This window comes from Pinus tabuliformis, chromosome 1_2, assembly GCF_031772625.1.
Source record: "Pinus tabuliformis cultivar Carrire ecotype Pingquan chromosome 1_2, CPIR1, whole genome shotgun sequence".
In the NCBI taxonomy this organism is placed as follows: Eukaryota; Viridiplantae; Streptophyta; class Pinopsida; order Pinales; family Pinaceae; genus Pinus; species Pinus tabuliformis.
This window is the reverse complement of record NC_142298.1, coordinates 901,524,477-901,536,485: the sequence shown is the minus strand read 5'-3', so window position 1 is coordinate 901,536,485 and position 12,009 is coordinate 901,524,477. Positions and strand designations below refer to the sequence as shown.

At 39.7% G+C, this 12,009-nt stretch overlaps 1 protein-coding gene across 1 annotated transcript in view; it reads left to right on the top strand.

The window, feature by feature from the left end:
* The window catches only part of LOC149208858 (ribosomal RNA small subunit methyltransferase J), a 146,143-nt gene that overhangs the window by 6,787 nt on the left and 127,347 nt on the right, over positions 1-12,009 (top strand). Inside the window, exon 2 of the mRNA XM_089396182.1 lies at positions 636-734. Within this exon, the coding sequence (XP_089252308.1) occupies positions 636-734 (99 nt within the window). The remainder of the gene's footprint in view (positions 1-635; positions 735-12,009) is intronic.

Here is a 12,009-nt window from a genome sequence, read left to right as displayed (position 1 = left end):
TGTGCATTTTGCCAAATTGTGTGCATTATATGTATGGAATTTCCTCTCTGCAGTGTACAATTTCTTTGTTAGCTTTCACAGAGTTCCTTTTCCACAGATTCTTGTCTTCTGCTAACAATAACAGATGTCTGGTTTCTGTGTAGTAGCTTGCTTTCAGTAGGTTTTCCATGTGTCCATTAAAGTCTCCAATCAACATTATGTTTTTTTTGTCCATGAGGTCTGTTATGTCATGCATCATGTGGTATATGTTTCTTCACTATTGAGGTCCTTTTGTCTTGTAGAAGTCCAAATTTTTGCATGGCGAAATAACGTGCAGAAATGAAAGTACTAGTACTACTGTATTTTAATTTTATCTAGATGTATTGGTTGTGACTATCTTTTTTCTGAAGGTGATGCAATGTTGCCATATTGTGTGGTCCTTCATTCTTCCTGTTATCATTGCTAGGATATATTCTTCTCCTAGGTGGTAAAATGAATCTTAGGAATGGTTGTTGATTTGGATTCTAATATTTGCAAAGAAGTGGTTTCTGATGCTTTAGTTTAGTTCCTTTTTTATGGAGTAATTGAGTTCAATATACCATTTGTTTTGCAATTGTGTTGTAGTTGCACGAGGAGGCTAATTAATTAATTTTCAGGTGAACCAAAATGCAAGGTTGTGCAAGACTTTGGATGACTTTTTACAGTCCAAGCGACATGAGCTAAACCATGCAGCGTTGAAGCAGCTTATGAGCAAGGTTGTCTACTCTCCAGATTAGATACTTATGAAGAGCTTTTTCTTTTACTCATCTCATATTGCAAATAATTTCCTCTAAATCATATTAGTGGATTGAATCTAGACAGAGATTCAGACAGCTTACATTTAATTTAATTTTTTTTTTTGTAATGCATCTATTCTGGTATTTAGTTTAATAGGCTTTCTAATAGTATTAATGATACAAGAGTACAAATTCAAACTTATAGTGCTTCTTCCATGAGTAAAATATTCTGCAAAACCGAGGCGTTCATAGATCAGAAAGGAAAGAAATTATCTAGTAGAGTGATTACTGCTGTAGAATCTAGATTCTAACCCTCTGACAGTTAATGGTACTACTACTAAGTTACTAACATGAATGAAAATATGTGGAAAATACATCTATGCACAAGATACTGTCTGCAAAATAAGACAAAAAGACACAACAGGATGATTCCAACAGAATTACCTTTTGAAGACACAGATATGTTCCAAACAAATCAATGTTGCATCAATCGTTATCGGGATAATTTCGGCGCGAGGAAAAAATCGTAATTATTGGGAAATAATTGTTTGGTACAAAAATATTCATTTTTTTTCAATTTTTTTCAATTTTTTTAATATCTAAACCATCTACAACATAAAATAAATACATTGACACATAAATATGATAAAAGAACTAATATATAAGATATCTAAGTGCTAAAATCACACATAACATTGAATCATGTCTTGAATAGTAAGTCCTGACTCCTGAGTCCCAACTCAGGCTCAAAATATCAACAAAAAATATAATAATGTATCTCATCATGTCATAATGTCATATACAATGTAATGAAGAAAATAACTAAAGTCTAATCCTATTGATTTCCTCTGCCCCTCTTGCGAGAAAATGCCACAGCTTTCCCTTTCCCTCTAGATGTAGATGGTGGTGCTGGTGGAGTTGACAGTGGAGTCTGCTGTGCTCTAGAAGTTGAAGAACTAGAAGTAGGAGCTATAGGAGGTAGACCATGTCCTCTACTGGTGGCAGGGGTAGCCCGGGCAGGTGGTGTCACCTCCTCCTCCTCCTCCTCCTCCCCCTCCACTACATCCTGCACTAACCAATCATCAGCAGACTCCATGAGAGGCCTCTCGGCCTCAACCCTCCATGCAGCAGTGGTGTCAATCCCATCCAATGAGATGGCCTCCACATCAGGTGGCCTCTCAAGTTGCCTCACCCACAATCAAAGATTGTAGTAGACGTAGACCATGTCATTAAGTTGTTGGGACTCCAACCTGTACAAAGATCATGAAATAATAATTAATAATTATAAAAAAAATATTGTTTAATGAATTCAAAAATTTATTTGGAAATTTGCAATATTTTAAATGTTCAAGTGTTAACCTATTGCGCTTCTTGTTGTGTATTTTTTCAAATACACTCCAGTCGCGCTCACATCTTGAGGAGCTACATGTTTGGCTGATGATGTTAATGGCAAGCTTTTGCAGAAGGGGTACCCTGCCACCATACATTCTCCACCATGCATCTACAACAAAATTACAAATAAAATTTTAAATAAACATAAGAAAAAAATGGAATTTGAAGAGACAATGAAATTTGAAACAAAGTTACAAACTAAAAAATACCTGGCATTTTAATCGTCCTATCAATGATAGCCATGTCAAAGCCAAATGTACCACCTACCATCCTATATGTCTCAATTTCTTTAGAGATCTCTATACGTTCTGCTGGAGATCGCACCATCTTCTGGACACAGGATAAGAATCCATCTATGTTTTCAGCATCAAATAGAAACCCACATGCGTAAGAAAATGCAGGGTTCAGGAAAAGCCCAGTAGCATGAATGGGACGATGGAGTGTGTTGTTCCATCGCTCATCAATCACTCCCCATAGGAGGAGTTGTCTTTGAAACCCATCATCTCCCTTATCATCATAGTAGGCCTGAATGGCTTTTTTGGCTCTGTCCATGGCCTCATACAAATAGCCCATTGTGGGCTTCTCACCATCAACCAACCGAAGAACCTTTACCAAAGGTTCAGTAATGGCACACACCTCCTGCACTCCCACCCAGAAGTCTTCCTGGTATGAAACTAGTCTGCATACGGCCTCTCCCTCTGGTTTGCGGCTCATTGGCAAAGCACGTCACTCCTCTGAAAGAAACATTCTCTTCACATCCCACATAGAATTCAAGAGGGATTGAAGAGATATGAAACTGGTGGAAAACCGTGTAATGGCGGGGCGCACCAACTCTTTGTTGTTGGTGAATCTTCTCATCAAGCTAAGCACAGATGTATGGTTATATATAAATTTTGTAATGCTTTTGGATGAATCAACAATATCTTTGACAAAGGGAATTATCCCTATGTCCTCCAACATCAAATCAATACAGTGTGCAGCACAAGGTGTCCAAAATAAACTAGGATGCGTGTCCATAAGCATCCTGCCAGCAGCAACATAATTTGCAGCATTGTCCATTATGACTTGGACAACATTTTCTGCACCCACCTCCAAAATAAACACATCTAGCAAATCACATAAAGTTCTTGCATCTTTGATTTGTGCAGATGCATCAACAGATTTGATAAACATAGTTCCCTTGGGACAACTAACCAAGAAGTTTATAAGGGTTCTCCCCTTTTGGTTAGTGCAACCATCTGATATAACAGTGCATCCTATTTGTGCCCATGATGCCCTAAAATCCTCCAATCTTTGGGTGCAGTCAAGCTTTTCATTTTGAAGAATCCGGCCTCTGAAATCATGATAAGAAGGGATTTTGTACCCTGGGCCAACACTTGCAATAGCATCAATAGCAGGTTGGAAAAATGGATTATTCCTTACAATGCTGAAAGGAATATCACTCCAGAGGAGAAATTTTGCCAACAACTTGTCAGCTTGTTCTTTCTCAGTTCTTTTTAGCATTGAACTGATAGATGGCTGTGAACCAGGTGTGGTTCGAGGAACAAAAAATGATGTGGCAGCTACCGGATTGGTTGATGCTGCAGTAGAACCAGTGCCACTTGCTTCAACTGACTTTTTTAGTTGCCTCTTCATTTCTTCTTTGGCCTCTCTATTCTGGTCTAAAGTTTCCAATGCTTTCATGGCTCTTCGGATGAGTTCAGGATTTGTATTTGTGCAAGGCCCCACATCAAATCTAGGGATTTGTGCAAGGTGATACTTCAACCTGTACACCCCCTCGGACATAGGGTGGCCACACAACTTGCAAGTCAAGTTTAGTCTATCATTCGGAGCTTTAGGTTCACCAAATTCCCAGAAAGGGTCCAATTTCCTTGGCATGTTTGTTTTTGAACTTTGAAGTTGAAAACTTGAATGGTGTTTCGGTGAAGTTGTGAACCTATGGGAAAATAAGGATTACAATTTAGTATTTTAATTTTTACATTGTACAAAAACTAAAAAAATTACATACATTTTAATTTTTAAGAAACCCCATTCCAAACCCAACCAAAAAAACTAAAAAAACAATACATCAAAGACCCCATTCCAAACCCAACCAAAAAAACTAAAAAAAAATTACATTGGGCAAATTTCATAAACCCCATTCCAAACCCAAGTTACCCAACCAAAAACAATGAAAAAAAACATAAACAAAGTTTCAAAACAATGAAAACAAAAAAAAATTGGTGCCCATACCGTTTCTATGGAGATAATCGGTCTCCTCCTCTTGATTTTCTCCTCCACGCACTTCAAATAGCTCCAATCCTCTCCAAGCAAATTCTCCAAGCCCTCTCCAACACTCCACTGCCCTCCGCGTGCCTAACTGTGCAAATGAAATAAAAAAAATCGTTTTTTGCCTTATAAAACTGCGCTGCCCCGACGTCCTGCGATAATTTCGGAAAAAATCGCGATTTTTTCGAAATTATCGGGTATAAAAAAAATCTGCGATTATTACTCGCGATAATATCAGCTTTGGGAAAAAATCGCGATAAAACGATAATATCACGATATTATCGCGATTTTCACAACGCTGAAACAAATTTAGAGAAGCAGGCCTGGACTAAGATGGGATAACAAAAATGAGGTTAATCATGAGACAACTGAGTGGAATCATCTTTATTAGTCTTGTTCATGACACGTTCCCATCTTTATAAACCTAGACCATAATGGTTTAGTTGAATCAAGCCAGGTTTAACCAGTCATGCACCTCAGTGTAACCAAATTCATAACTTTATATCAATCTATTTCTTTATGTGGGCTATTTTAACCATACCAAATTCCTAGTTGGTCAGAAAGCACAAAACATATGCTTGATTACCCACATTATTTCTGGAAACTGCAAATAAAATACCATCACACCATAAAACGTACAATCCTAGATTAGCATATGCTATAAACAGATCATCTGCTTACACCAATGCATTTACAGGAACAATAGATTGTACTCACTGGCCATCATTATTGGCCGAACACATCCAAAAAGTATTGGTTTGGCTTTGTAGAAACCAGATTTTTGTTGCCTTTTATAGAGATTGTGCCACCTTATTTTTATTCATGGTTTTGATATATAAAGGTATTATTATTTTAGGTTAGAAATTAGGGAACCATAACCAAAAAAATATATAAAGGAGAAACCTATAAAGGTTACCTAATGTCTGAACCAGTGTTGTCAGAATTGGACTCTTTTAAGACTCAGTTGGCATGTGACTCTTTTCAGACTTGGCAAAAAGGAAAAAAATACTCAAATTATGATCTGGCAGGTTCGAGAGGAGTCTAGCCTCTGGAGAGTTTCAGAGTCTGGTGAGTTTCAGAGAAGTCTGGCGAGTGAGGAGTATGATAGAAGAGTCTCTAGGAGTTGCACTTTTCAGCAATGACTCGGCAAAACTCAGTGAGTCTTGGGAGTCAGGAGTCCGAAAAGAGTCTGACAACACTGGTCTGGAGTCTGGACTGTGTAATGTTTATACTTAGATTTAGTTGGATTTTGAAAATTGTTTAGTCAATACAGTTGTCATTTCCATAGGCCTCCTATCCTTCTATGGGACCTTATTCTTCTCATTGCCTGCAGCAATGATTTTGGATGTAGAGCATGTGCCAAAATTTGAATATTCTTGATCTGATTCTCTGTTGTGATGATGTCAGCCATGCTTATAATCTGTGTCCATTGTTAGAAAAAGTGTCTCAAGGACAAGTGTTCCTAAGGCTTGGTGTCTAGCCTAGGAGAAAGTTTCCTAATATGATCCCCTTGACTTAACTTTATGAGAAATAAAGGTAGAGTGATTTTATAAGACATAAAGTCGTAAAGTGACTTTAGGAGACATAAAGTCATAAAATGTCTTTTTTTAGTAAATTAATGAAAAGGGGAATTAGGGGATAAAGTGACGTATGAGTCAATGAGGAATTAAATCCTCACCCTTGATCTCAGTGGCTAAGATCTAATCTCAGCCATTGGATCTTAGGGTTAGGTCTCTCTTTATTATGAGAGAACAAAAAGGAAAAGCAAAGGGGGAAAGACACCATTTGCACACTTTTTTCATGAGATTTGGAGAAGAGGAGAAAAGGACACTGAGAGGGTAAAGTATAGTAAGAGAAGGGAAAAGTACAGTAGGAGGTCAGTAAAGGACTGCAGCAATAGGCATGAATTCAAAGGCAGAGAACAGGCATGGAATTTGAAGAAGAGGGCAGCAAAATTTATGAGGGCCTCGGTGTGATTTTCGAGGCAGCTAGGCCACATTAACTGCTGTCAGAGGGGCTGCATTAATTGCTTTCAGAGCAGCATGATTTTCGAGTAGGCAGGCACTGAATTCAAGGAAGTCTGACAGTGTATGTACTGCAGCCTGTCGGTTCCATCAGACCAATGCGAAAATCGAGGGATGTGCGCAGTTTTTGAGGTAGGTTCTGCTGGAAAATTTGTGCAGCTGGCACAAATTTCAAGGGTGCTGTCAGACATTAATTTCTGAGCTTTTCTGGGCACTGAAATCGAGGCAGTCGCACAAAATTCAAGGAGACTGCTACAGCACAAAAATCAAGGAAATCTGGGCACGATTTCCTATGAGATAACTCTGCATTAATTGCTGTAATAATTTCTTTGTTGGAAATAAAATGTCTCTCTCTCTCTCTGGTTTTCCCTTTGGGGTTTTACCATTTTTCTAGTGTCATTGGACATAAAATCTTGTGTTAAATTTGTGGGTTGCTTGTACTTTTTTCAGCAAAAGCAAAAGTGAAAACGTAGAGTGGGCTCATGTGTTTCTAAGTTTGAAAAATATTCAACTTCATGTTTATGACAACAACATACAACATGTGGGTTGGGCATTAAACTTGATGTGATTTCACAAAATTTGAAACTGGGTTGGGCTTACACCAAATTTTCTACATGGTATCAGAGCTGAGTGGGCAGATCTGCTGAAAACAGTGACTAAAAAGCAAGCATAACAACAAACCAAACAGTGTTTTGTGGTTGAGAGGGAGTAGTATTTACCTTTGGACAGATCTGTGTTTTTTGTGTTGGGTTGCTGAGGTCAATGACAACAGGTTGGAGGGTGGAGGATATGCTGAATTGGGCTTGTAAATTTAGCCCATGGAAGGAAAGGTTCGTATTGGTGCTTCAGGAGTTTGAACTGTGGGATATCGTTGAGATTGCAATGGTACCTCCCACTGATCCAATACTATTGGCTGATTTTAACAAGAGGAATGTTAAGGCCAAGAGACTCCTTCTAGATGCTATCAAAGACCACCTTATTCCCCATGTTTTGGGGAAGACTTATGTCTTTGAGATGTGGGAAGCCTTAAGCAAGCATTTCGAAAGCACTAATGAGAACAAGAAAATGGTAATGCGTGAAAAACTAAGGCAAACCAAGATGACCAAAACCAACACAGTTTCTTCATACATCACCAAGATCACTCAAGTGAGAGATGTGTCGGCAGCAATGGGAGAAATCAACTCTAATGAGCAGCTGGTCAAATCAGCCATGAGTGTTTTTTCCAAGAAGTGGGATGCTTTCATTGATGGGATAGTAGCTCGTGAGAAACTTCCACAATGGGGAAGAATGTGGGATGATTTCCATCAAGAGGAGGTAAGGCAAAATGCCAAGAGTGGTGGCCAGCGTGGTGGGTGTTGTAGCTTTTTCTATCACCTGTCACACAAGTGCTTCAGAAGATATGGAAGCCTCCTAGAGACAGCCTCTGGGTTGATAAGAGACCAATGCCTATGACATCTTAAGAGAGAAATGCTTTTGAAGATTATCTAAAGGCTTTATGCTGCACTCCATATGTCACGTAATTTGGAAAGGGATAATTCAGGGGCTTGGTTCAATAGTCCTTCATCAAGGTAAACTCAAGCAAACACATAGATCTAAATACTCAGGGGGTAAATATGGCTAATCTCAAAGAGAAATGTCTTGGTTCCTGTGGTCGACACACAACAATAGGCAACTTAACATTGTTGTTGTAGTATAGGTGAACAAGAGGATAGAAAGGAGGGAAATCAATGCAAAGGGTTGGTCAGAGCACAAAATCCTAAGCAACAATATCCAACAAAAATATGGAAGAGTGAGAAGATGAAAATGCAGAAAGAGTGGAGCGTGAATTAAGGTTTCAAACTCTATGCCTCATGAATACATTTGTCACCAATTAGCATAAATAAATCTGTGTTTACATGCAGGTACTGTAGGCTATCACATAACAGAAGTAAATCTGTTATTACACAGGTACTGTAGGCTATCACATAACACAAGTAAATCTGTTGTTACTTAGGTACTTTTTACTACTTAGCAACAAACATACAACCATAAGGAGAGTGATACCAGCAGCTTCATTACACTATTTCAGAGGAAGAAAAACATCCATGAAGTGATATATAGAGGAGAAACCATACTACGCATTGCTTTGAGAGGAATCAACAAAACAATTTCATTAACCTTCAATATGGAGTCCCTATCCCCAGTCCATTACATTTAGCAATTGTATAGCTCAAGCCCCTCATGAACAGGCAAATTAAACCAAAGCGGAACCACAGAATCTTGGCCTCTTGGGTGTAGAATTCCGGAACCTCTTTTAAGTGTTTCTTCCCTCTATTTATAAGGAGAGGGGAAGCTTGGAACAACAATCACAAAATCTCTTAGTCGAGCCCCAGCTGTCTTATTGACTAGCTGTCTCGGCGTGTGAAGGCCTGTTGCCCAAATCGTTACAAAGGATTTGGTTCCTTCTTTAAAATGCAAGAAATTACAGAATAAAAGACAAAAGGAAAACTAAATAATGGCTAAGGAAAATATCTCCCTGCCGTTCCTGTGATGGCCTCTGATCGCCAAGCCTTTGCCATGATGTACTTCTCTTGTTGCTTGGCCGGTTCACCTGTTTCTTTTGCCTTAACTACTTGACTTCCCCACTCTCTAGAGCTAGGAGCGATCAACTGTGGTTGCTTGTCACAGAGCAGAAACAGGGATTGACTTGGTAGTATTTCATTGCCTGACTGCATGGAGCTCCATGCTATGGAATTACTGCTTCTTGAGTCCCATACTCCATTTATCTTTTTGAAGATGTGCGCACGAGGCAGTCGAATTCATTTTTGCTGCCACAATTGTCCTTGGTTTCTTGTTTCAGAGTCTTCCACAGGATTTTCCCTTTTCAATTACCAACTCCTCTGTGCCTTCATTTAATATCGTAGCTGCCGACCCATCCATCTCTTACTTCTCTGCATTACACTATTGAAACTTTACTCATAGATACTTTTATTCTTAAAAACGTTACAAAAATAGAGTTCAGATGTTCCTTGACCCCTTTTGTTTAGCCCCTTGAAAAGTGTATCCCATAAGACCGGGCACTGTGACCTGTCGCCTAGCCTTAAGGTGCTAGGTCATTTAGGCTCCTTTCGGGGGCTGTTTTTCCTTTGTTAAGAGCTCTTTGTCCCTGGCTCTTTAAGTTCTTTTAGACCACAGTCTAGCCAAATATCGGAGCCCCTCGCATCGGAGGTTTCCAGTGAGGGAATTAACTTTGGAGTTGCGACATTCCCCCTTCTCCGATATGCAACCTCCGATATGACATCATCACTTCCACGTGGCACCTCATGATTAGTGACATGTGTCGCCCAGATTTTCCCCCTTAGGCCCCCTCAAAACGCCATAACGGACTGCCATGTGTCCTTTTGTACCGCCACGTCATGCTGACGTCAGATGCCACTATAGCTTTATTGGAACCAATCATATGCTGCCATGTGTCTTTATGGGAGCCAATCATATGTTGTTGCGTGTAGCTTATCGGAACCAATCATAGGCCACCAGGTGTCTTGCTAGAGGAGAGAGAAAAGGACCCTTCCACCTTTGGTTTTGTGATGGAATCCTTTGTTAATCTTTATTTGAGTCCCTCGACGGTTTTATACTATCGGCACATTACCCTTGTCGCACTTTTAAAAGGTTGTCACCTACAAAAGTTGCGATGTGCCAATCTCCTCCGAGCTTCGATGTGTGATCGTCGATATGTGATGCGCTGGTATGCATGCGATCTTTGATGTTCTGTTGCTCTGATGTGTGATTGGCGATATGCGATCGATAATATCCATGATGTTCTGATGCGTCGATCGCCGATATGCTTGAACCTTCGATATGCGATCTCCGATATTCCTTCTTAAGGCTTCAACCCTTGAAATTCAGCAGACCATATCTTTTGATCCAAGAGTCCATTTTTGGACTTCCACATATCGTTGGAAAGCTTGTTCCGAGCACTTTCCAATGGAGAGGGTCAAATGTATGCTTTGAGTCCTTTTGTTGCTTGGAAAATGACTACAAGCGCCTCCTCTCTTTGCATTCTTTTGACATCATTTGGCACCATTAGAGCGGTTTTGTAGTAAGTGATAACATTGGCTCCAATTTGGGACTGTGCCTTGTTGGTAAGGTGCTGAGAACCTGTAGAGTAGTGACCTTCACCACTGGGCATGGAGTCAAAAATATATTAAAACTATAAAACCATAGAATCTCCATGGAACTTTATTTGTTGGGAGTCCTTTCCTCATAAAACTGAAATGCAGAACTACAAACTCTAAAAAACGGAAATTAAACACTCACATAGTGAGCTTATTTATATACAACTCCTATTTATGCATAGGACTCGATTCACCCAAGTGAGGTTAACCTTCCAATGGTACCAGGTCAACATTTGGGTGTTGGACCTAATGCCTCCATGCTGCTGAAATTTAGAAATCAAAACAAGCATGCACCATGAAAAATCTTCAAACAAAAAACTTGATACATACCCCAGAAACAACCTCTGCTGTTGACCAAAGAATGTTGTCATGTAGTCAACTACTGGGTCATAGAACTGACGGGAGAAAATTGCAGCTGCCTTATTTTCTTGAAAAGTCTGCTGACCAATATCTTCTTGGTTAGGGCAGCCACAAACACTACTTGGCTCTTTTTCTTTTTCATAGATGGGCCTAGAGGGGGAAGGTGACTTCTCTTCTTTGAGGACTTCGGGCTTAAAGTAGTTTGGATCTGAGGACTCTTTTTTTTGAATAATTGGATCTAAAGGCCCCTTCCCCTTGTTAGCTGGCTTAGGAGGCTCTTGGGAGGAAGTGCCTTCGTTTTGGTCTTGTCCCCTTGATCTCTTTCTAGATGACCGAAGATCATATTTATTGTGCAACTGAGCCAACATGAAATCAACGAACTGCTTGCAATAATCATCAATCTCACCATCGTTTAGTGTTGCATCAAGATCATCTTCCTCTTCTTCATACGTTCTGACTTCTTGTTCTTCATCTGAGAAAGAGGAATACAGGTTCCCCTGAACTTCGTTGGCATCTAGTATTTGCTCCTCTGGATCATCTTCTATATATAATGGAGGATGGATGTGGTCTTGCTGTTCTTTCCTCTCCCTTTGTAATATCTGTAGGGGAGGCCTTCTGTATTGGGGATTTAAACCTCGATTAACAGCTTGGAAGTTCTGTCGTCGAAGGTTTCTATTTTCTAGCTCCAGTTTTATCAGTTTATTTAAGGAGTTCTTTATTAACCTCTCCATCTCCTCCATCTTCTGTTCTTGGGATTCTCTTCCATGACTTGAGGAAGCTGCCTCCTCTTTCCCCTTTTTCTTCTCTCCAGGGTCAGTTCTGCTTCTTGACTTCCCTGTTGATGTAAAATTTTCTTCTACCTTGAGAGCATCAGTATTGGGGGTTTTTTCCTTACAAATCCTTCTGGATATTAGTCTTTCTGGATCAGATACAGATGGCATTCTCTACTGAGAGGTATCTGAGTGGGTATGGGGCCTCTTAAAAGCCAGGGTGATGAACTTATGATTTGACAGTGGAGTCGTCAGATGTTTACAATAAGATTCAAACAGTGGAGTC